The sequence below is a fragment of the Lampetra planeri genome, chromosome 26 (genome assembly GCF_965212315.1).
Source record: "Lampetra planeri chromosome 26, kcLamPlan1.2.h2, whole genome shotgun sequence".
Taxonomy (NCBI): domain Eukaryota; kingdom Metazoa; phylum Chordata; class Hyperoartia; order Petromyzontiformes; family Petromyzontidae; genus Lampetra; species Lampetra planeri.
The window spans coordinates 8379131-8404883 of NC_136132.1; the positions used below are offsets into that span (position 1 = coordinate 8379131).

The 25753-nt window shown below is 51.2% G+C and overlaps 1 protein-coding gene and 2 non-coding genes across 4 annotated transcripts in view; 2 read left to right on the forward strand and 1 right to left on the reverse strand.

The window, feature by feature from the left end:
- The window catches only part of LOC144727653 (solute carrier family 12 member 3-like), a 30612-nt gene extending 16163 nt beyond the window's left edge, over nucleotides 1-14449 (reverse strand). For both annotated transcript variants that reach the window (XM_078606632.1, XM_078606630.1), the window contains exons 1-11: nucleotides 14056-14449; nucleotides 10576-10692; nucleotides 9207-9282; nucleotides 7796-7891; nucleotides 7199-7338; nucleotides 6842-6952; nucleotides 6074-6185; nucleotides 4524-4651; nucleotides 2216-2300; nucleotides 1257-1576; nucleotides 161-268 (exon numbers count right to left, since the gene is read on the reverse strand). In XM_078606632.1, the coding sequence (XP_078462758.1) occupies nucleotides 161-268; nucleotides 1257-1576; nucleotides 2216-2300; nucleotides 4524-4651; nucleotides 6074-6185; nucleotides 6842-6952; nucleotides 7199-7338; nucleotides 7796-7891; nucleotides 9207-9282; nucleotides 10576-10692; nucleotides 14056-14289 (1527 nt within the window). In that variant the 5' untranslated portion in view covers nucleotides 14290-14449. The remainder of the gene's footprint in view (nucleotides 1-160; nucleotides 269-1256; nucleotides 1577-2215; nucleotides 2301-4523; nucleotides 4652-6073; nucleotides 6186-6841; nucleotides 6953-7198; nucleotides 7339-7795; nucleotides 7892-9206; nucleotides 9283-10575; nucleotides 10693-14055) is intronic.
- Nucleotides 11904-11977, forward strand: TRNAI-AAU (transfer RNA isoleucine (anticodon AAU)). Its single transcript has one exon. It is a non-coding gene; the product is annotated as a tRNA-Ile (tRNA).
- A 4008-nt stretch (nucleotides 14450-18457) lies between the features above and the next one.
- TRNAI-AAU (transfer RNA isoleucine (anticodon AAU)) lies at nucleotides 18458-18531 on the forward strand. Its single transcript has one exon. It is a non-coding gene; the product is annotated as a tRNA-Ile (tRNA).
- Nucleotides 18532-25753: the final 7222 nt, after the last annotated feature.

Below are 25753 nucleotides of genomic sequence, written 5' to 3' on the forward strand. Positions count from 1 at the left end.
CGGCAGTCACACGTCCAAGCGCTGCGCAGGATCTCCCCCTTGCTTCGCTTCCGAGATGTGACAAGATCGGGCACGACCCGTGTGATTTGGTCACAGGAAGCGCGTAACACCAACGGAGCAAATCCGGCAACAGACCGCCGACGCCAAACGTTCTCCTCACCTGGAAGCACTTGGGCGCGCTGATGAGAGAGGCCAGAGCGGAGGAGAGGCCGGCTCCGAAGATGCCGGCGTAGACGAGGGGGGCCCACGCAGACACCATCGCCATGACCTAGGCACCACAGGTACGGGCACAGCGCTTAGCGACGCGCGTCGTCATAATATCGTGACTTTTAACCACTTTTGCCACAAGCGGTATGGTAGAACTCCTCTTATCGGCAGCGGCGTGGAGGGCGGCCGACGTGTGTCCTATCATTCTGTGGGGTTCCAAAGCTTTGGGAGCTGCACCGGCAAAAGCCCGATCAACCCAGGAACAAAGCCTTGGCCTCTGAGTACTGAGAAGAAGGTGATCCTAAGATCTCAGGGAGATCGTTGGAGTATAAAAGTGGATAATTTCCTGAAAATATTGTGGGGCTAACCCACTGAAAGCCTCGTAGGTCAGCAGCTGGATCTTACATTGCAGGCAAAAGATTCTTGTTAGTTGAGTAACAATTCGGCTGGGTAAACTCAACTTACAAAAGAGATAACTCAAATCCCCATTGGGAGTGGACTCAATCCATCATTCCTCTGAGATCAATAAAATTACGACCACTTTTGCGAGAAGTCAAGAGTGATTTGTCCCTATGAAGAGACTGGCCCATAGTATGCCAATATGTAATTTCCATCAATAGCTCAGGCCTGTAGAGCACTGCTCCATTTTCAGGACCAAATTGACGACCGTCCCTTGCCAGTTTTACCACCACCCTAACCTAATGGCCAAACTCCCTGTTCTTATTCACATTGGTTAGTTCAGTTCTGGTTTTTAAATGGGATATATACCAACAGCAGGCTCAATCAAAACCAGCAGCAACGCATACACTAACATTTACGGCTTCAATCACCAAAGTTACGTATATTATTATGTATCGTGGCGGTGGTTGGCGTGTGTTGCGTCTCAAGCATCACTGAACGGGTCCCTTAAAATCTGAGGCACTGGGGCTACAGCCACAAAAGCGGCTGCTGCGCCCAGTTAAACCCCGGCCCCTGCCCACGCTCATTGCAAGACAGAGGAAACGCCGGCAAAGCACCGGCTCGAGGCCAGGGACGGCTCTCTCGCACACCTGGTACTGGTTGATGAAGCCGAAGCTGCAGGGACTGAAGCCGGGAGCGATGGTCGTAGTCGCGTTGCAAACGCCAAAGTTCCAGCCGAGATCGCACCCCGTCTTGGTGAAGGTGCATACGCGCGCGGCCGCCACGGTGGAGTTGGCGATCGCCATGGTGGAGTTGGCGGTCGCCATGGTGGAGCTGATCGTGCTGCTCAGCACGGTGGAGAGGATGGTGGGCATGGCGGTGCTCGTGATGTTCGTGTCGTTTATCAGGGGCGCTACGTATGACAGGGAGTCAGAGAGGTTGCCCGTGGCATCTCGCAGCACGACGGAGCCTGGTGGGGGTGGTGAGAGAACAACGCGCGCGGGTCACGCACGCTCCACATCTCACGTCTACCTTTTTTTCCCTTCCACAGCGCAGTGGGGACCGGCAGCTGCGCCGGGGCCACAGTGCAATGCGCTGGGCCCGACGCAGCTTGCGAGACGGACGATGGCCGTGATGGCCGTGTCCTCATGGCGCGCTGACAAAGAGTCGTTAGTCCCACCCTTAGGCGCTTGCTTGGCCCCGAGCACAGGTCCGAGATGCGAGACCGGCAAATATCACCGTTTGGTTGCGTGCTTGATGAGGCAAAGAGCCGGCAGAGCACGACTCCTGTAACTGTGAGGGCCCCGCGCTGGCGTAGCTCGGATGTGCCGGTGAAAAGGGGGGAAAGGGGGGGTTATCGATCATTGCGCTATCGCTAAGCAGGGGCGGTGAACACGAGCAGATAAAGAATTACAGCGACACCAGTTTATCGCGAAATTGCAGTTGAAAGAAAAGGACGAAGTTGAGTAAAGATTGAGTCTGCAGGATGTGTCTTGATCCAAAAAAATGCATTTAAGATGAGATTATACTAAACACAACATGAAAGGCACGCTATCCATTTATAGAATTACACGTTATGCATCGGTTATATATGCAGCGAATGACTCACCGATGGTGGTGGAAATCATGACGTAGGACAATCCTGTGACGGCAATGCCCAGAAAGGTCCCCTTGGGAATGGCTGTGGCTGGTTCCTAAGGTGGAGAGCAATCGGAGAAATGTCCACGAGGAACGGTGACTTTTTACTCGACGAAGAAACACCACAACGGAAGCCGTTGTGCGACGCTCACTTAGCAGCGGTGCACAAAGCAGGATCAGAATATGTATTTATACTGGAGCAGTCCGATGAGCTATGAATCTATTTTTTTCACAGAGGTCCAGTAATAGCTCAACTCACAAACAAAACTCAACGGAATGGTCAACGACGCTGCCGCAGTCGCCGACGGTTGGGGACGTGCCCCCATCTTGTCCCGACTCGCCGTTAAGACCCGCCAGCAAGCATTCGCTTAGGCAAAGCCGACCGTCAACTGGTTCCAACTTTCTGGGTGTCATCAGCAGATTTTGTCATAAACGCACCTGGTTTATAGCAAGCGCCCTCTCTCTACACTGCCTCTGCTTTCCTTTTCGTCCTTGCATTAGTAGTGACATAAGAGGAGAGGGGCTGCTGGGGGCTCTGGGACCCTAGGCAATCCAGACGCTTAAGCCCCTTGGCGCCAGGCGCTGGGTTCCCAGGCAACCCAGACGCTTAAGCCCCTTGGCGCCAGCCGCTAGATTCCCAGGCAACCCAGATGCTTAAGCCCCTTGGCGCCACCAACGGGGGGGGGGGGGGGCTGTGTGTGCTCTGTGGAATATCTGGGGGCGCACACAGCCCCACCCCTCGTGGGGACGAGGCATAAAAGGGCAGCTCCCTGGACGATCGAGGCCAGTTGTAGCTCAAGACCCAAGACCAGCCATCTCAGGACCCTGGGATGCTGTGAGAGCCAGTGGTGGGACTCTGGAACTCCCGGCTCTATGTCCTTGCGAGGGCGAGTTCCAGAGCGTAGCCAGAGTAGTGGATCTAGGCTGTGTACCTAGGCTGTGTACCTAGGCTGTAACAGAGTAAAAGGACTGTTCGAGTGTTGGATTGTAATAAAGAAGTTACCTCTACAAGTGTCTCCGGAACCCATTACACATTAAAAGAACAAAGGCCATTGCTTAGTGTCCGAGAAGGAAAACGTTGACAGCTGGCCCACGAAAGCCCAGAAAGCAAGCGGGCCGCACCTCTGCATGTCCGTTCTTATGTCAGTATGACGTGGCGCTCAACTTGTCATTTCATGAGGTTTGCCAGAGGTACAAATGAGAAATACTGGGAAATCGCGGGAGAATATCTCACAGATAACGAAAGAGGGGAGAACGACACGTTCATTGGCCCGAGTAGAGTATTATTGTCATTGTTGTTGTTAGACAATTGACAAAAAGCAGGACTTGTAATGTCCTGGGTTTACATACGGGCAGGCCCGTCCATAGGGGGGATGCGGGGCCCAGGGGGAATCCCACCGTGCCCCCCCCCCCCCCAACACTTGCATCTGACACCGTGACGTCGAAGCACGGGGCCCCCTAAAGCACGGGGCACGGGGCAATCGCGGTGCATCTCCATGTACCCAAGGGACGGCTCTGCATGCAGTTTTCCCAAGATGACTGCATCAAAAAGTAGACGTCCCGGGGAACAACCAACACTGGGACCAGTGGCAATCCTGGTGCCTATGTAGTGCCGTAGATGGGCCACACATACCGGCAGTGGTGGACAGGGCCCATCTGCAGGGGTACCTCGGACCCCCAGGGGAGGGGCCACTGTGCAAGCCCAAGAGGGGGGGGGGGCTCCTGGGGGCTCAGGATCCTAGGCAGCTGAGCCCCTTGGCACCACCAACGGGGGGCTGCGGGGGATCTACAATCCCACGCAACCCCACCCCTCGATGGGCAAGGGGGATAAAAGGGCCGCTCCCCAGCCGATCGGGACCAGTCGCAGACGAAGTACGAAGACCAGCCAGCTTAGGACCCTGGACCCCCTCGCCCCGCTTGTCCTTGTAAGGGCCGGGACGCTGCGTGGGCCAGTAGTGGGATTCTGGGACTCCCGGCTCTACTCCCTTGTAAGGGCGAGGTCCGAGGAAGCCAGAGTCTAGAACCGCACCTTGGCTGGGTCGGGTCAGGTAGCCTCCCCTAGGGTAATTGTAGCCGGAGGACCCGAGAGCGTAGCCAGTGTCAGGCAAGCTAGAAGTAGGCTGTGTCCCTAGGCTGCAACAGTGTATCAGGACTGTTGGATTGGTTTATTGTAATAAAGAAGTTGCATCTACAAAGTGTCTCCGGAATCCATTACACCTACGTGGCATTGTGTGGAAGATTAAGTAAAAGTTGACGGGCATGAACGGCATTCCCTCTACCTTCAGGTCTCCACAAATGTTGGCGCCAGTGAGGATGGCCGTCACGGAGGGCAGGAAGATGCCCAGCAGCCTGAAGAAGTCGTACGGCCCGCGGAAAGACGGGGTGAAGTTGTCGTTAAAGATTTTTGCTGTAAAAAAAAAAGGAAACGCAGATCGGTGGCGTGAGTGTAAAAAGTATAAGGGGCCGGCCATAAATTACGTCACGCGATTTTGGACGATTTTTACCCCCCTCCCTCGTCACACGGCGTCACAAAAAGTCAGACCCCCCCTCAAATATGACGTCACAAAGCTCTGCCCCCCCCCCCCAAAACCATATTTCCATTTAAAAAATAAAATATGCTTCAAATCTCTTTAAACTATTGTCATTGTAGTGCGTATTTAATGTGGTGCTGCACTCTGATGTTGTAGGAGTGTTGTTATAACAATTAGTGTTGCTATAACAATTCTATATTTATTTAAAGTTGCACATTTTGATGTGACGTCACATTTCTCAACCCCCCCCTCGTTACACATCATCACAAATGTCTGCCCCTCCCCTAGGTGCGTGACGTCATTTATGGACTGCCCCTAAGGCGTGCAACAAAAAACCCATCGTCGCTTGTGAAGCAGAGGGCATCATCATCACTATCATCATCACTATCATCACTATCAATCATCATCACTACCATCACCGCAGTTTATTATTTACACCGCGTAGCCATTCGTGTGGCGCGATCAGGGCCGGATTAACATTCCGGTCGAATTAATTTGTTACTTTAATAAATATGTTGGATGACTCCATCGTGTTTTGCTGTAATATGTAATACTGCACGTCCTGTGCATCACTTAGGCCCTTCGCTCTCGTTCGCCTTCGGCCCCTCGTAACCGCGATCCGACCCTGGGCGTGCCTCGAGGCGCCCGGGACATCGGTGAAACGTTTCCTGCCGGTCGACGCTTAAGTTTGACGTCAAATTTTATGGCTCAATGACTCGGGTAATTTGGTCTACTCTTCCGAGCCGAGTAGACGTGTTGGAAGAATCCATAATGCAGGTTTTTTTTGGGTTAGATCGCGTAAAAATATAAATGTATCGTTAAACCCGCCACCACCCGACACAGCCAACTAGTAAGATTTGTCACGTAAACAGAACGTGTCCAATTTGTTACTAGTACAGCACACCGGTGTGTTGGAGAGCAAAGCCACAACATTTACAATCTGAGTACGACGTTTCGCCAGTAAGTCGCACAGTGTGTGTGAGTCACCACGCCACACATTTGAAAGCATTGTTGGAATTAATGATGATGATGGAGGTGTTGTCACGTGTTGTGTATTGTCAGCGGCCGCACTAAAGGCCTCCAGAGGCCGCCAGTGGCCCGCGCGGTGGCCTCGCAACGAAGAGGCCACTGCGATCGGTCCTCGTCAGACGGTCGCGTGTCCTGTGGCTGCAGTGTCTCGTAACCTCAACCCACCCCCTTGCTCCCACGGCCCTTTCTCGACCACCGTCTTTGGTGCTCGAACAACAAAGACGACGAGGAGGAGGAGAAGAAGAAGAGGAACGGAGAGAGGCGCTCACTGTTGTAGCCGAAGAAACCTTTGGCCTGCTTATCGAGGGGGGAAGGCATGACGGTCCCCAGCAGATAGTCCAGCAGCGCGATGATGATCAACGCGAAGAAGATGAGCTGAGCCTGTGGTGAGCGACACGGCACACAGGTGGTGAGTAAACGAAGGACAAATTATTCACAGAGCGCCGCTGTTGCCTGCCAAGACCGCAGCGGAAATCCCCATACACCTCAGCTCAATTCCCATTGAAATCGCCACTGAAGCTCCCGCTACCCACACGTGGACACCAAAACCGTACCCACAGCGACACCTATACACTCACTGGACTTTGGCGAGAGACGAACCCGCTGGCCTTTGCGCGTGAAAGCGGCCTTCTAGCGTGAAGGGCTCACGAGTGTGACGCCATCGCGTCTACCCCTCGATTTAAGGAACGCAGCAGGAGGACTTCTCCAAAAAAGTCTGGCTGCTGCCTGATGATGCCGGTTGTAATTACTGGCGAAACGTCGTAATCAGATTGTAAATGTCGTGGCTTGGCTCTCCAACACACCGGTTAGTGCTGTACTAGTGACGAACTGGCACGTTCTGTTTACGTGACGACCCTTACTAGTTGGCTGTGTCGGGTGGTGGCGGGCTTAGCGACGCATTTATCACATTAACGCGATCTAACCCAAACAAAAAACAACCTGTATCACGGATGATATTGCTCGCGAAAGCCTCCCACGTGTTCAACCGCAAAGTGTAAATGTCCTCGCGAGGTTGCGATGCCGACGCGGCCACCCACCTTGTTCTCCCAGGCCAAGCCCGCCAGCGCGATGCCGAGTAGAAAGGTGACGGCGATGACTCCGATGATGCGCAGATCGTTCACCTTGTCCACCATGATCAGATTCCCGCCCTGTCGTCGCATCGTGCGGGCAGCGGAAGCGCAGGGATGGTCAGAGCGCGACCGCCCGTATGCAACAAGGCGAAACAGTGCGTTAGGGGCTACGCGGGGATACCCCATGTCTTTGTGCAGCTCAGTGGGTGGGTGGTTGGGTGAACAGGTGGGTGGACGGGTGGGTGGGTGGTTGGGTGAACAGGTGGGTGGACGGCTGGGTGGGTGGGTGGCTGGGTGGACGGGTGGGTGGGTGGTTGTCCTTACGTGCAGGATGTCCCTGAGGGTCTCGGCGAAGCCCACGGTGTGCGAGGCGATGGAGACGCAGGACGCGAAGCTGTAGATGACGCCCATGGGCGCTCCGAGCTCCACGCCGAGGGTGCGCGAGATCAAGAAGTAGGAGCCGCCTGGGCGAGACGCGGCGATCAGAAACAAGAACAACAACGCGAGACACGGCGATCAGCCGCACGAGCGCCAATAGCGATCCACGCGCCCTGCCACCCACGGGGCCCTTACCAACTACAACCAGAGCGCGTGCACGCGCGTGGCAGGGCGCGTGCACGCGCGTGGCAGGGGGCCGTGTAACCGATGGGCCAGAGGCGGGGAAGGTGGCGAGTTGCAAAACCCCGGGGGGTCGTTAAGAGCGAGTCCCCACTCCGGTGGGAGAGGTCAGCGACGCGTGTGCTATGGAGGAGACGTCGAACTCCCGCCGCGGTAACGTGGAACTTCTCTGCCACCGGTGCGGCGGCCGTGGACGTGAAAGTTGAGCGCCAGTGCCCCGATGCTCAAATGAGCAGCAGGAGGAGATGGCTCGGACACAGCGTTATATACATACACATACTGTGTATATGTGTACGCACACACCTCTAGACACCTTGCCGTTGGTGCAGACAGCGCAGAGGGACAGGCAAGCCGTGCTGGTGATGCTGCAGGAGATGATGATGATCAGCCACATGAGGCCTGGGCAAGGGGAGCGGGGAGATCGCTCGTTAGAGTCGTTCCGCGCTCGCTCAGGCAACTCGTGACAAGCCGCCGGGGAGGGATGTCACTTCTGTAAGCTCCAACGCACCTGACGATAGCATTTCACGTGAGCGATCGGGAAATGTGAACACGATCCGAATTATTCTTTGGTTCTTTCGGTAAAGTCACGTATAAAGATAAAATAATAAATTAAATTAAATACTAGCATACGACGTTTCGATTGCAACACAAGCAATCATCATCAGGTATAAATTAAATAGAAACACAAATCTAGTATACTTAGAAATGTAATGTAATACAACAGAGAGTCGGATAACATAACAGTCAACACCCTATCTGGTTGATTACGTTCTTCCTGAGAATGCTAAATTTGAGAGAGAGATTAAACACAGAACCAGAAACATAGACAGACTTAAAAAGCAGACAGATATCACAGATATACATAGAGAGAGAGCAAACATAGGCATAAAGAGAAACTACGCCTCTGTGTCGAGGCCTTAAAAGAAATAGCTAGTAGCTACATATGCAGAGCCGCCTTCGTCAATCCACTGCTGGATTCAGACCAACCCACATCATGTCGGTCATGGGGGTTCTCACCGCACTTCACCATGCTCGTCGGTGAAGGGGCATGCCTCGGATCGGTTCACACATCGCTGACTGCAGTCATAACGAGTGATCTAGACAGCAGCGTTATTCGTGCAAACTCCATTCACGCACCGCTGCGCCATCTGCATCGCACGAAAGGTGCAGGGAGCTTTTGGTGATTTCAGCCAATGAACGGCGGCGTTCGTACGTGTGTGGGACGAGCACCCGGAGACAATCTACAAGTTCATGGGGGGGAGGGGGGGACCAACCACTCTGTCCCATATAGAAGGAACGGATGGTAACGAGTCCGCACTCTGCTGTACCGCATTTTCCTGGCGAGCCGCGGCACGGCTCCTCCTCGGCACCCGCGGGAAGGGAGTTTCGCGACTTTATTTTGAGTGCAATTGTGAACAGGAGCCATAGCAGACATGAGCACATCTAATCTGCATAATCATTGGTTCGCTGCAAGGCGTGTGGTGCTTGGTTTCTTGTCGCAATTGAGAGTAGGGCTCAACGGTTGCTGGCCCTTGCCCCCAGGCACACGTGAGCAGTGACCTGACCTCAAAAGCATCCGAAGACTCATAACAGATCGTACTTAGGCACGGCTGGGGTGAGCGGCCTTTTTTTTCTTATACCCCTACTACTCCTTATTTGCGCGATGCTACGAGAGTGGAGGGTGGTGGTGGTGGATAAAAGAGAGAAGCGTTACCGATGCCCGACTGCGCCGTGATCCACGGCAGGCGGAGGAACATGAGGACTCCCCAAATGTTCACCATCACACGCATCTGTCCACACATCCAAAACATCAACGACGAAGGTTCAGCACCGATACCAGCGACGGACGACAACATTGGGATGATCATCGGCCACGCAATGACTCCTACTGCGGGAGGGATGATGGCCTCCCGAAGCCATCCGCTTAGCGCCGACACACACGCTGAATGTCTTGCTCCATCTCCACGGTAGACGTCTCCTCTAGGAGTCATTCCACTCGTTATGCTGTGCCCAAGGAGAACGATAAATGTGATTTCTACGGTGTTTTATTTTGGGGTCGGGGCGGGAATTTATTGAAATTGGATCCCATTCTCGTTCTGATAAAAAATGTTTTGAAGTTTCCGTTCCAAATTGCCAGGCAGAATTTGGGGCAGGAGCGTCACATTCACAAAACTACCCAGGGTACAGATTCCTTTGAATTAAAATACATTTCGTGTGAAAGCTTATCAGAGAGTTGGTGAGGGGTTTAGACGATGATTAATAGAGGGTCACAGGTTCAAATTCTAGTCGAAGGTTCCGCTAATCCCATCATAGCTCAGGGGTGGATACATTGTCTTCCGTTTGTGGGAATTCCACAATCGTCATCCTGCGGAGAGACTGAATCCGCTGCCATATGAAGGTGAAATTTGCAACGTGGGCTCTGGCTGCACCACTCACACGATGTCACCCTTCTTGACCCGATGCGTTGTCAGAGGGTGAAATGAGATGAATATAATTTTGAGTGGAGATACTGCGATTCTAATTGGACTAGCAAGTTGCCATACCTTCAAAATAAACTAGCAGCAAAAAAAAAACCCCGCTGTGGTTGATACAAAAAAATGTCGGGCAGGGGAAAACTCAAGATTCTGGAGGTGTCTGAATGCGCGACGATAATCGACTGGTGCCGCTAGGTGTCACCACAGGGTCGGACGACTAAAACAAGATAAAGGTACAGCCTTGCAACGTCTTCCTCTCGTCAATGCTGGCGGTAGGCGCTCCGCTGCCAGGGCGATTGTTTTCTAAGTGAAACTCGACGTGCGAGGAGGTGCGCAGTAATGCGCTTGGTCCCCGTGAGCTATAGGGCCCCCCCGCCATCCATATCCCCCCCTCTCTCCTTTTCCACAGAACCGGGACACGTTTTCTCAGCCTAGAGCGGTGTTCTTCACTTAATTTCAGAGGGGGGCGGGGCACTATCGCCTTCTGAGACATCATCAGTGTGGGTGAGGACCGCCACACATTTGAAACCACTGTTGGGGTTGACAGCAGGATGATGATGGGTGGTGGTGTCACGTGTTTTGGGGGGGGGGGGGGATGCGCCCACTCACCCCCACACCACGGAACCAGCCGAAGAGGATGGGCTCAGGGGGTTTGGGGCCGTCTTCCTCCACCTCCTGCCCGGCCTCGGGGTCGTCGTAGACCCCCGCCAGACCCGTCGGCTCCGGCTTCGCACGGTGGGGGGGGGGGGGGCACACGCGCGAGTGCGCGATGGTCAGTACACAACAATATCAACAACATCGTGGCATTTGTGTGGCAGCAGATTAGCGCGCTGCGCTCTGAGTTCGCCTCCCGGCGAGTCCTGTTACACGTCGCAATGACCGACCCCTGTGTGTGGGTGGGTGCACTGACAAAGGACTGTGACTCGTATTACGTCGTTGGTGGTCCACGAAGAGTCCCAGAGCGGGTGTGTTTCGCTTTGCGTTGTACCGCCAAGAGGTGCCCGTGACTCGGGTGGTTCAGAAATCGTCGCGTGGCCAACAGCAGCGAATTCAGTGAAAACCGCTTCAAATTGAGTGCGGCTATCAAGCACTTCGATCTCGCGTATCCATTCATATAAGCCGGGTACGGCTGCTGTTGCGAGTGATCTATGAACTCGCGAAGCCCCACTGACCAGCGTGGTGAAGTATGGTCAAACAACCCCCATAACCATAAAAACATTGTGATCGAGACTGCCATCCGACAGTGAATGGATAACGCGCCCAATGTTACGTTGCCGTGCACCGGCAGGACAGCGAATAACGAAGGTTCTGTGACCACAGCCATGGCTCCTGCCATGGCTGTGGTCACAGTGGTCGATCTCGTCTCGGTATTTGTGGCCGCACCCACCCATTGGGAGCTTCCTCTGACTCTTCCATGCTTTTTTTTGCGATTCTAACGCGTAACGCTTCAGTGAGACAATGCCGTGTGTCAAACTTCGTTTGCGCCGTACGTAGCCGACCATGCTAATCGGAGGTGCGGGGGAAGGACAACATCCTAAAGACAAATGCGACTCAATATTACCTCCCCTCGTTTTGAATTATTCAAACTTTGAGGACTCCCCCCTCGCACTGCCGACGGAAGTTCGTGCTCACAGTCCTCGTCTCCGGTTTAACAGGTAAGGCTTTCGCGACCAATCTCATCCATGATACAGGTTTTTTTTTGTTAACGACACATTTATATTTAAGCCCTCGTCTCCGTTTGGCGGCTCTCTAAGCACGTGGTGAAAATTCCACATTGTTCGCGGAGGAAGCCTGTGGGCTCTCCACCGAACAAATTTGAACAGCACGAAAAGTGAGAAGTTTGCGTGCTCGCTCAATGGAGTTGATGAGTGGGGGGCATTGCCGGGTATTCGTCAAAGGTAGAGTTTGGGACCCTAAATCACCCCCACTGATCATGTGGCCGGTTAGCTCAGCTGGTTAGAGCGTGGTGCTAATAACGCCAAGGTCGCGGGTTCGATCCCCGTACGGGCCATGTGTTTTTTTATTTAATCTAAAAACAGCGCTTGACCCGAGTATCAACAAGGCTTCTGTAAGTCAAGTCTCAGTAAATTGAGGAACGGTGGTAGTTAAACCACCATGGCAATGTGGAATTTCCATCGCTTGCTCACGTGAACGTTTTGGCGGTCAACAACGTGTTGAACCGTTCACGTTGTGAGCAGCAGAGGGCAGTGAAGCAGAATCCACCGCGACTGTGCTCCCTCCGCCTTCAACGCGCACTGACCAGCGTGGTGAAGTATGGCCAAATCATCCCCTACTACCCCCACGGTGGAGGCCCTCGTCCAGTTGTGGATGCACGCGGTAGAGCTTCGTCAAGCACAGGACTGCACGCGCGAATGCGGCTCCCTTCACATTTTTATAGGACAAGCCAAGGCTGTAATTATAATATCTAATGGGGGGGACACATCCCCCCCCAATATTCAAATATGCTCAAAATGTCCCCCCCAATATATTGCTATAAAATAGATTTATGTTTATATGATTGTGGTTATGGTTGTACTTTATTAATCCCTCATCTCTGCCATTACAATGAAACAAGAAAAGGTAAAAAAGAAAAAACAGCAATGTAAAACAATACACTATTAGACATTATTGTAAAAAATTAATAAAAGTCCATCCTATGTGTTACGCCTTGGGACAAGCAAACCAATAATGCAGAGGTCATTTGAAAGCCCCCTGCGGCTGGATTCCTAGCACCGAATGATATCAGCGCGTGAACGCCGTGCAGTGGTAGCTGTAACCGTGGCATCATGAGAAATGCCATCAACTGCTCTGACCACGGACTCAGATCCAGCGTGCCACTCGCCTTTACCGCTCGCAAAAAAACGACATTGCACTTTAGAAATGTCTATATTTGGAAGCTCTCGTTATATGTGATAACCACACTGGAGAGAGAGAGCTCATCACGCGTAGTGGTCCAAAGTTTGGGGCCACACACAAGTACATCAATTGGTACCACTACCACGAAGTGGAGTCAATTTCAACACTGGCCTCTCGGTCAAAAATCTGAAAACCAAAGCGAAGTCTACATCTGTTAACGATACGAGACATTCATTAACGCGACGAATCTATCTACGCTTGTGCATGGCGATACGTTCAGGAGCTACATGTTGGGATCTTGCTGGGCACGACAAGAGGGAGTTCTGGGAGGCCAAGTTGGTGTCGTGTTGCTGTTCCCTCCTCTTTTGGAGCGCAGATCGCAGTGGTCTAAAGTTTGGGTTGCACGTTCCTTAAGAGGGCAGCAAACGCATGCGCTAGACCCAGGACCGAGTGGAATACGGAACACCGCACTCAACCATTCAAGCGGACAAATGCATGTGCTCCCCGAACGATTAACATTTCAACGCGTTCGTCAATAACGCTGCCCTGAAAGGGACGAAAACTCCGCCATCATAGACGACGTTTTGGATAGATGGGACCCAAGTGGGTCGCTGGGTCTTGTATTTTAAAGCGCAGTCTGCTACTCCTGCCCATCGCTCCACCGAGGTTACACAAATACAAAAATGCCCTCAACAGTTTCACAGGCTGCTGGAGAAAATGGTTGCAGGCACGGTGACACCAAAACACACACACCGAGACACAAAGATGACAAAGATCCCCCGTATAGCCTTAACAGACTGTAGGGGCAAGTGCTGTTAGCGAGCACCTATGAAGGCCGGAACGGAACACGAGGGGGTGGGTGGCCAGCACCACGCCCGACCGCCTTTGTCTCCCCAGTGGCGATGTTTACACACCGCACCAGGTACTCATTTAAGGCGGAGTCGACCTAGGGGAGGCCCAGGACCGGTTCAGATAATCGTCACTGGTGTTAGCCGTGAGCGGGAATCGAACCCGGGTCGCCAGGTCCATAGCGCAGCGCGCTAACCGCTACACTACCGCTCCCCACCACACACACAGAGACACACACACCGACACAGAGACACACACACCGAGACACACACACAGAGACACACACACCGAGACACACACACCGAGACACACACACAGAGACACACCGACACAGAGACACACACACCGAGACACACACACACAGACACTTGCAACCCGACCTACCGGGACGTAGGTGGCGTGCAGCTCGTGAATGCTGGGCCTGGGCAGCTTCTTGCCATGGATGGTGCCCGTGCGGCAGTAGTAGTTGTAGTTGGGCACCGGGTCCAGGGTGTTGTGGCCGAACGTGCGCGAGTAGTAGGTGTTGGAGTGCGTGTCCGTGTACGCGTAGTTCTCCCCATCTTCGCCGGGCTGTACGCTCACTTGGAAGCGGCCCTTGTCGTTACCGGCTTCCTCCATGCCGGCTGCTGCTCGGTGATGTCTCGTGGGGTCGTGGCGGAGTAGTGGTGTACGCGATGTTTGCCCGAGCGGGTGAATCCACGTATCGGGGTGGCGAGGGAGGGGGGGGTGAAAGGTGGTGACCTGGACGAAGCCCGCGTGTGGCTTGCGGCGCGAGTCCGGTGTCGCTCACACTTTATAAGCTCCAGCGATTTGCATGAGAATGGAATGGAACGAAGTTCACGCAAGACTCGCGTGTGATGGCCGGATCGTACCCGATCGCCCATTGATTGCCCTGGTCACGGGACAGGTGCCCCGAGCGCAGATAGTCATCTCATAGCGGATGGGACAGTTATCGGTGGAAGAACGATTGCTATCTGCATAGTGCACTGACCGCGTGTAAGTAAAAAAAAGACACGGGTCGAAGACTTTGAAATAGTTGTGACATTGCGCGCACGCCCCGCGTCTCGGCTTCAACTTGCGAACGTCAACATGAGTCGGCGACTTCAAGTGATGCGTGTTATGTGACCGGTGACATAAGTTGTATAGTAGCAGCGATAGGAGAAAAGGAGTCCTTGATTTTGACTAAAACGCGCACACGTGTGCGTGTGTGTATTGGTGGGAAATACGGCCGAACGTAAACATCACACCCCTTATCTCGTGTTAGAGAAGTCTTCACGGCTAACTTAGTACACACGTTATATTTTAAACCAGGAAAGAAGAGTCGTGCGCGGATTCTGTAACGCTTTCCAAGTATTTAATGAGCATTTATAACGGTGGGCCCCCTCGGCCAGGCACTCAGGGCGCGGTGTGGTCACGTGTGGAGAACCCCGCGAGGCCTGGGGATAACGGCACCGCCTGGGATGCCTCGGGCAAGCCTTTGACCATTGCTGCCCATTTTGAATAGGGTAAGTTCCCAATGACAGCACAACCACGTAGGAGGGTTTCGTTGCAGTCTAACGATATTTACGAGTTATTTCGCCTCCCCGTCACAGCAAACAAGACGGACAGACGAACAGACACACGGACGGAGCTAATGTACACGCGCTTTCAACATTAGTTGGGAAACGTTAACTCGTATAGCATTAAATATACTGCCGTACATCAACTATTTGAACGAAATTCATCCTTCGGTCGTTTATTTATAAAAATGATAAAATACAACCACAGTTCCTCGAGATTGCGCTTTGGAGTGGTTTGGTTTTAAGATATATCCAGGGACAAATGAGGTTATACCACAGGGTTGACGTCGCTGACATTAGCAGACGTTTTTGGAGACTTGGAGTGGGCAAAAAATGTTCACGGCACGAACACACGTGGAGAAAATGTGACGCATCCCAGGATTGCTGACCACATAGCCGTTAGAGTGTGGGACTGTAAGGAACTGAAAGAAAAATTAAATTCGGGGTCGACAAAGTAACAAGAATATATTATTTTTCCAATTGGATTTAAAAAATCCTCAATATTTCAAGAGCCAGAATGCATGTGAAGATGTTAACTCCCTCGCCTGGTATACAGGAGGTCGTGGATTTGATTCCGGCCCTGACGCTCGTATATTTGGAGTGTGCGGGTTCTATCTCTCCGCGGTCGCGTGGATTTTTCCTGTTTTCCCCTCCACATTTAGACACATGCGTTTAGAGTATTTGGTCGATATACATTTCCACGTGATAAGCCGCTTCGTTGAGCCATCATTTGTGGCCAGGTCGCTTCTGAAAAAGACCCACATAGGTCAGTGGGCCTTACCTGGTTACAAAAAATATATAACAACGTTAAAAAGCAGTTCTTTAAAGAGCCGCAGGTAACGGTGTTGCGAACCAGCAGTCGCGTGCGCTCATTCTCCTGGTTGCCTCCAAACGCATTCTGGAACTCCCTTCCCACGGCGATCTGCGCTGTCGAGCCCTTCTTTGCAGTCCAGAATCGTGGACATTTCTCCGTCTGTGCCTCGGCCTGCGACTGCAGCCTTTACAAAATTAATGTGCCCACTGTCTCTGTACAGCGTCTTCAAATGCGTGTGTATCGCATTTATATTGTGTGTGTAATTCCACATTGTAGTCAGGCATCGTATCATGATGTAGGACTGCTGATAATGAGTCTTTGGAGGGTTTTTTTCTGGATAAGCAAAGGCCATGTGTAGGAGGGATTTCTATACGATGGTATGCGCAGACATGTTCATGAAATGCTCCAAGTCTGGATTTCCTGAGCGCGGGGCTCGTGAAGGACTCTGATGGCCCGTAACAAACTCCACCTGGCCCGTACCTGGCCACGCGCTGCAGCAGATGCGACTCATAAATAATGGGAACCGGTCCAGAGTCCGCCCGCGTGAACACGCTGCTGCTGCAAAACTCTACGTCCAGAGAACACGTGGGCTGATGTAACGAACGCACGGCGCGAGAGAAGGTCTACATGGAGGACATGCAAACACCGTTATTGTACTCTTAGGTTCTTTCGGTAAAGTCACGTAGGTAAAAAATAAAAATAAAAGTTAACAAAAGTAATAATGGAAATAAAATTAAATAATAAATCACGACGTTTCGGAGGCAAGACAAGTCTCCGTCATCAGGTGGGACCGTCACAGCTAAAATTACTGCATCAAGTGCTTAGCTGTGACGGTCCCACCTGATGACGGAGACTTGTGTTGCCTCCGAAACGTCGTGATTTATTATTTTATTTTATTTCCATTACTTTTATTAACTTTTAATTTATTTTTTTACCTACGTGACTTTACCGAAAGAACCTAAGAGTATGAATCATTGCAGTCACGAAAGCTTCAAATCTAGAATCACCGTTATTGTGTTGAACGAATGTCTATATGGCGCATAGCATTTACATTGTCTATCTATTGTTTAATGTTGAGGTGGATGAACTTTATTTATAAGGAGACAAATCATTATCCATTGAGGCCACGTGTCTGTCAAAGGAGAGCTGGGGCTTTTTGATTCGTTTCATTGATTCCACTCAAGAACGTGGAGACAAAAGTTCAGCCTCATCCCTTGGACAAGTTGAATGATAAAAATATAATGTCTTCATCCTACGACGTGCGATACGTGCTGTAAACCATTCTTGTCAACCCAGCAATTTAAGATCACCGCGTTATTATCCCGCCCACTCTCGACACCCCAGAGATTTGAATCTATCGAGAATCTATGAAAGAATACGTTGTTTTGTGTCGATTTCACCACCTCGTTTGCGATGTTTTATTTTATTTTCTGGCCTGTCACTCTGCAGTTCGTCCCCGTTGGTGTTAGAGTAAAGTCAGCGTAGCCCGCATATAATTTACATCGCTATAACACATCGATCGTTGCGCAGACACACACACACGAGATATGCCACGCGTAAATCGTGAGTCTTAACATCGATATTCATCGTTGAATCGATGCATCGTTACACTCCGAATCAAATGTAAAGTACCTGTGCGTGGATACATATATCATGTACACAGTAAGGCGAGCTGGTTTCGTGTTCGAAGCTGATAGCTGTCAATTTAGTCGCTGAACGAAATACATTTGCAGAATTTTAGGCGATGAGGCTGGCCTCGTTTGATCAATATAATTTCATCCATAATTTACGACATTTGAATGTTGGTCACGGGAGATTGTTTGACCATACTTCACCGCGCTGGTGAGTGCATGTTTGGTGAAGGGCGAGAAGCCCCGGTACAGGTTCAGATTTCACTCTGAGCCGCTGATGTTAGCCGAGCCCCGGGGGAGTCGAACTGAGGTTTGACGTCTTCCTTGCGCGGTGCGCTAACCACTGCGCCACCGCTCCACCCCACACAAGTCAATAACAGCATTCGCTACAAGCTGGGCAACACGGCACAACGACGTGGTGCCGGAAACTTTGACACAAAACGCTATGGGGAGGGCGGGTGGCCCTCACGCTTCGTTACGTAAGGACACGTGCAGATTTCCATCTGTGCGGCATGTGTCAAAGGCCATCAAAGGCTCGTGTGATGTCCTGCATCAGCCTGAGCGGTGAAGCCGTCTTTGAAAAGAATATTAAGAATCACACTGTGCTCTCTCATAGCTCCAGTATTATCCATATCTTCCACGCGCTACTAGATATATATATTTTAAAAGGTGAATATCACCTCGACGCTCAATAATATTTTGCTTGATACGCGTGTTGAGCATTCAGAGGCACATATTGATTCGCGCTATATAATTGATTTGCCCCCAAAGCCTTGCATGTTGGCCGGTTAGCTCAGCTGGTTAGAGCGTGGTGCTAATAACGCCAAGGTCGCGGGTTCGATCCCCGTACGGGCCACGAATGAATTTATTTTTACTCCTCCCTCTCATTTGGATTAACGATGGATGGCCACGCCGTGAGCAGGCAACGTCACAGGCGAGTTCGTATGTCACTTCTGAATGAGTGGAAGGAAAGGAATGGCAGAGCCCGTTACCCAGCCCTAGCAGTGGGAAGTTACGACAAAGGTGCAGTCCATCATCTAGGAGAAGCACACACACGCGATACATTTTGTCACGTCTCCTCGAGCGTTTCCATCAGCGCTGCCTCCGCGCAATCTTCAATATTCACTGGAGTGACTTCGTCGCCAACACTGAAGTCCTCGAGTCAGCGGAGGTCCTCAAGACACAGCTTCGTTGGGCAGGGCACATCGCCAGGATGGAGAACCACCGCTTACCTAAGATTGTGCTGTATGGGGAACTGTCCTCTGGCCATCGCGACATAGGGGCACCACGAAAGCGATACAAAGACTCCCTGAAGAAGTCCCTCACTGCTTGCTGCATCGATCACCGTCAGTGGGCAACACAAGCAGCTGATCGCCACTCCTGGCGGCACACAGTCCACCAGGCCACCTCCTTCTTCGAAGATACCCGCAGGGCCCGTATGGAGGACAAAAGGAGAAGGAGGAAGAACCATGATCCCTCAGCACCCATCCCAGATCAGACCTATACTTGCAGCTGTTGTGGCAGGACCTGCTTGTCCCGCATAGGCCTCTTCAGCCACCAGCGTGCCTGCAGAAGACGTGGATGTCCTTCCTAGATCTTCGTTCGCGAAGCCAAGCCATGATTACCTAGAACGCTCAGTCAAGTGGCAGCAGTTGTAATTCATAATCAACGATTTTTGGGTTTAGATCGCGTTATTTATAAATGTGTCGTAACCCTCCACCACCCGACACGGCCAATCAGTAAAAAAAGTGTCACGTTGACAAAAGACAAATAGTTCACTGCTTTAGCCCACCGGTGTGTTGAAGCGTGAAACCACAACATTTACAATTTGAGTACGACGTTTCGCTGGTAATTGCATCCAGCATCATCGGGCAATTCGCCAGAATGGTGAGGCGAATTGCCCGATGATGCTGGATGCAATTACCAGCGAAACGTCGTACTCAAATTGTAAATGTTGTGGTTTCACGCTTCAACACACCGGTGGGCTAAAGCAGTGAACTATTTGTCTTTTGTCAACGTGACACTTTTTTTACTGATTGGCCGTGTCGGGTGGTGGAGGGTTACGACACATTTATAAATAACGCGATCTAAACCCAAAAATCGTTGATTATGAACAATATTGGTCGCGAAAGCCTACGTGTTAAGCAGTTGTAATGTTCTATAGATGAAAGGCGGTGGGTCTCGTCATAAAACGGAATGGGAACTACGGTATTTTTGCTCGTTTATGTTTCTAAAAAACCCATTATTATGCAGAATCATTTGTCGGCGTGAGCACGCACTGCATTTTGCAGGGAAGGGTTGAGATAGTGTGTCAATGCTTGGCTTGAAAAACCAGCTCGGCTTTTATTGTGATGGATATCCCCCAGGGCCCGTCCCTTGGGAGTGCGGGGCCCCGGGCCAAATAATCCCACTTTGTGCCCCCCACCCCCAACGCCTTCAAACTAAAGCGGCGGTATTACATCTGACGCCGTGACGTGGAAGCGCCCCCCTCCCTCCCCAAAGCGCGGGGCCCGGGGCGGTCACCACGATTCGCCATACCCTAGCGGGACGGCTTCTGGGTACAACATTTCAAACAAGGACCCGCGGACATTTAAGGCCACGGGAGAGTGTGACTCATGCACTTGTTTGTCAATAGCATGAAAATTTCGACAGCCATCGTTACACCGAGTAGGTGTGTGTGTGTGTGGGGGGGGGGGGCGTGTTGGAATGGGGGGGGGTAGGTGAGTCCACGCGGAGGCTCTCGAGAGGTGAGTGCGCACTCGTCTGCCGCCGCTGCCGACGCGCGTGAACAGAATTTTCCACGCGCTGACTTCTGAAGTGTCGGCGCAAGATTGTGGCGCTGGCGAGCCTGTGCGGGCCAGTTCCAGAGAGTACACGGGGTGATTTTTTCTTTGCCTGCTGGAGGAATGTGCCCGCAAACAAACAGAGAACGTCGCTGGCATCCCACGGCCGCGTCGTCAGAACGAGCACGAACGCTCGTGCACAAATATTCGACCCGATGGGTCGCTCCAAACAACGCGAGGACCTCATCTCCATAGGTGGGACAAAGTCATTGTTATGCAAGTCCAAGTCGAGTCGCAAGTCATCAAATTCATGACTCGAGTCTGACTCGAGTCCAAGTCACATGACTCGAGTCCACATCTCATAGGTGGGACAAAGTCATTGTTATGCAAGTCCAAGTCGAGTCGCAAGTCATCAAATTCATGACTCGAGTCTGACTCGAGTCCAAGTCACATGACTCGAGTCCACACCTCTGCTCATCTCTACGCTTCACAGCAGCGTCTCCCAAACGTTCTTCATTGTCGCGTGTCCCTAGCAGCCCCCGTCCACTGAGTAGCCCCACCAGAGCTGTCAACTGGTCTTCCAGTCCATAAGTGAAACCTCACAAATGTTCTCAATACAAAGACAAATACCCACCACCCCCTCTCACCCCCCGTATAGCCTAAACAGACTGGTGGGGCAAGTGCTGTTAGTGATCGCCTATGAAGGCCACCACCGGCACACGAGGTGGTGGGTGGCCAGCAACACGCCCCGGCCGTCTTTGTCTCCTTAATGGCGATGATGAGACACCAGGTACCAGTTTGAGGCTGAGTCGACCTAGGTCAGGCCTGAGGCTGAGTCGGCTTAGGGCAGGCGCGGGCACCGATTTCAGATAATCGTCACCGGTGTTGGCCGTGAGCGGTAATTGAACCCGTGTTGCCCGGGTTCGGAGCGCAGAGCGCAAACTGCTGTGCCACCGCTGGTTATTTATTCGTCGCGACAAAGCATGTTTACGAACATCACTCGTCCCTCCACACACACACACACGCGCGCGTCAGCACCCAAATTCATAGTCGGTGTCCCCGGGTGAGGCCCACCTGGTCTACTGGAGTTCCCGCCTGCTTGAACGCACAAACAACAAGGACCGCACGCGAACCTAGATGGGACACAAACATGTTTACTGCTGGTGGACCTCAGCATTGCGTGCTCGAGTGGTACATTTTGTTGAGAGGCCCCCCCCCCCGCATGCGCATCAACACCCGGAGTACGAAGAACATCGCCTCGCAGTGGTGACGTCATAACGGCGTGCGCGCCCCACGTGACGCAGGTCGCTTCGAGCCTCTGTTGAAGGCAGCCTCGTGCTGGTTTCGACAACGGAGCCGTGAGTTTGAAGCGAACGAATTTGCTGTCGTTATAGCTACTGCGCTTGTGTTTGTTGGTGATCCTGTTCGTTCCGCTATTAGGCGTGGTGTTGTTGTTGTTATTATTGTTGAATGAGTAGTCTGGCGATTACGCTTATTAAAGCAAATGTTTAAATACGAATGATATTATTTCAGAAGTTACATTTGGCTGGGATATATTTTCATATATACGTACCATATATAGATCAGCCAGTAAGAGCAGCGCATTACAGTGATTCCCGACCATGACTGAGTCCATCACCTCTCCATGGTCGTTAAAATTAGTACCCACTTGGCGGAAGGTCAATAATGTTTACCCCTATGTGATCAATTCACGACCGCCATAGGAACGTGGAATTTCCGCAACGGACTCATGGCCTAAGTCGAGGCTGGGTCTTCAAAAAAACACGCGCAAACCACGTGTTCAATTTGTTGTCGCACCTCCGATCAGCATGGTTGGTTACGTACGGCGCGAAAGAAGTTCAACGTACCTACGTCAAAAAGTACGTGACCCCTGTGCATTTTTGCCCAAACCATGAGCAGTTCCTGAAGAAGAAGCACCGTCGTCCTGTTCGTCCTAGGTCAGCAGGCGTGCAATGCAGGAGAGTTCTCGACAGAGCCACTGAGCTTCGAGGTGACATCCACAATGAGCGTGGACAACTTTGGAACACATTGTCACGCGATGTCGATAAACGTTGCGCACGGCAATACAGTCAAGAGCTAAACGGCGATGACGAGGTCTGCTTGACCACGACGAGAGGGCTTCAGCAGAGAGTTTCGTGTCGGTTTGGGATCCCTCATCCGTTGAATGAGCGCAGAATACAGTGGGTTATTTAATTTATTTTATTTTAATTTACAGTAAAACCTTGGATTGCGAGCATAATTCGTTTCGGAAACGTGTTTGTAATCCAAATCACTCGTATATCAGTTGTGATCACGTGACGCTCGGCAGACAAAGCGTATACACGTACTACTCGTATTGCAAGACCTCGCTCGTTTATCAAATTAATATTTATTTAACATTTTTGCTCGTCTTGCAAAACACTCGCAGACCAGGTTACTCGCATTTCAAGGTTTTACTGTATTTTATTTATACCTCCGTGACTTTACCGAAAGAACCAAAGACTATAGATTTTACAGTGGGTTACTACACGGTCTATTGTTTGGGTTCTATGGCCGCAATTGCACTACAGTGGCTTGTCTTTAATGTATAAGTCTCTGTATATCTGTGTCCCTATTTATCTCTAAGGGTCTCTGTGTATCTCTATGGGTTTACGATGTGGCCCATCGTTTGGGGGTGCATGGCCACAATCGCACGGCTGTGACCCGTGACTTCAAATGTTCCATTTATAAAGGAGATGTCGCGCATCCGGCCTGGGGATGTTCTGATGAGGTTGATGGCTCCATCACCAGCACCTCGAGAGGAGGAATGTCAAAGCGATGTTTGGTTCTCGAATGAGACGTCTATTCCGGACGCCGGCCGTGTTCCACTCTGTGACGTTGCCAACGCAGCGCCTAATATGTTCCCGTCACACGTGGCTGATACAGCTACTCCCCGTGGAGCCACATGCGGTGGTCACGCGGCCAGCCAGCCAGGGTCCAGGAGTGGTGGCACAGGGCTCAGGGACAGGAAGCAGGCCCCACGAGGATCAGCAAAGAATCGCACTCAGTTTGTTTACATTCACGAAATAGTACAGCATTGCGACAGCTTTAATAAATAATAAATGTGTCCGTGCCACGGTGGTGAGATGTTAACTACCTCGCCTGGTATACGGGAGGTGGTGGATTCGATCCCCCGCACCTTGACGCTTGGTATATTTGGAGTTTACATGTTCCGCACATTCGCGCCGAGATTTTTCTCCGAGTCCTCCGGTTTTTCCCCCTCCACATTTAGAAACGCGTGGTTCAGAGTTGTTGGCAGCCTACGAATTCCCACGCGATAAGCCACTTCGTTGAGCTATCATTTGCGGCGAGGTCGCTTCTGAAAAATAACTTTATAGCTCAGTCGGCCCTTACCTGGTAAACAAAAACAGATCAGTTTACACTATGAGACCTCCTTTACCAGTGGCAAAATATAATAATAGGTTTTTACCCTTTCAACTGGTACAAAAACTGACACCTTTATACAAGGCATCATGTTTGCAATAACCACAACACAAGCAGTCAAAATGCAAACACAAATAAACAACTCTGATGATGATAATGATGTGCACTGTCCTTTCATCATCAGAGTTGTTTCTCTTTGTTTGCATTTTGACTGCTTGTGTTGTGGTTATTGCAAACATGATGCCTTGTATAAAGGTGTCAGATTTTGTACCAGTTGAAAGGGTAAAACCCTATTACTACAGTTCAGTTTGTTGAGTATGTCGTGCATCCGAATGCAACTGTTGCGCCATCCAGCACTCGACGAACAAAGAGTCGTTTCCCCGTTCCTTCCGCTGCTCGCTTTCCATCCTGGAGAGTAGCGAGGGGGGGGGACAGGGGGAGATGGGGGGAGGATGGGTCTACGTGAGAATGTTGATATTTTGCGCATTCACGCTCAGCCGTGCTGGCCGGGGCTGGAGTCGAACTGGTGAAACGAGGCCGTGTCCTCGTTGGCCTCGCTCCGCCTCGAGCTGCCCCAGCAGGATTCATCATCCGCAAAGGTCACTCGACCCCCACCCCACCATCCGGGGCATGCGGGGTGATCGCAGAGTCCACGGCGCGCCATCGTTCGTTGACAGACTCGAATGAGCGACTGCTCAGGCAAGTGCTTACTGGGGCTCTCATCGAGTAAAGGCGTAATGTCCTCTCCATATAGGGAGCTCGCAGAGGCATAAGCCAGCAGCGAACATTGAAGATTGCACTGTGCTGATGAACCCTGATCAGAAGGAAACCGGTCGACAGTTGCGTTTGTGGCACTGCTTGCTGCTTTATCGTTGGGCGCATTTTACATTTTTGGGGGGGGGGAATTGGTGGTCTATCAAAACGACAAACTGGGCACACATGCAAGTTCTATTGAGTTGGTGGTCTGCATAAGGCTGAGGAGCTTTGTACATTGTAAGCACAACATTGTGTGTGTGTTATTATAACTAAAGTTCTAGATTTGAAGCTTTCGTGACTGCAAGGATTCATATTCTTAGTTTTTTCGGTAAAGTCACGTAGGTAAAAAAATGAAATTAAAATTAATAAAAATAAAATAATAAAAATCACGACGTTTCGGAGGCAACACAAGTCTTCGTTATCAAGTGATACAGCAAATTTGGCTGTGACGGTCCCACCTGATGACGGAGACTTATGTTGCCTCCGAAACGTCGTGATTTTTATTATTTTATTTTTATTAATTTTAATTCAATTTTTTGACCTACGTGACTTTACCGAAGAAACTAAGAGTATAACTAAAGTGTCATTGTCGTTCTGGGCACTTCAAAGCGACAGCCCAGAGTTGCGCTTGTCGACTTCAGTTGTTGGGAGTTCGGAAACTCGGACGACAAAACCGCGTGTGACGCTGATGATTTATGGATAGATGCTGCTGATGATTTGATGATTGTGATGAAAAGACACGTAGACAGTACATATATTTTTTACACATCCTATCAGCCACATGGCCTTCTGGGAAATTATTTTGTGTTATGTATTCTCCATGTTTTCGTCGAACTAGGATCCACATCTAACAGTGTCCTTGCCTATAAACATTTAGGCAGTTCACCAGCATTGGTTTCAGGCGAGCCGGACTGCTGATGAGACACTGGATGTCGAACCGGTCCAGTGTTTCCTTGTTGCTGAAATTGTGCATTCCAAGAAAGCTGATGGGACGAATTTTTTGGCATTTCTAATGCGGAGTGACAAATATGTGTTGGTAGTGTTATTGCCTCATGATTTAAATTGTGTGCAGTCGCGTTAGATCGCTTGGGCTCTCAAAGTCAAGGGATCGCGAAT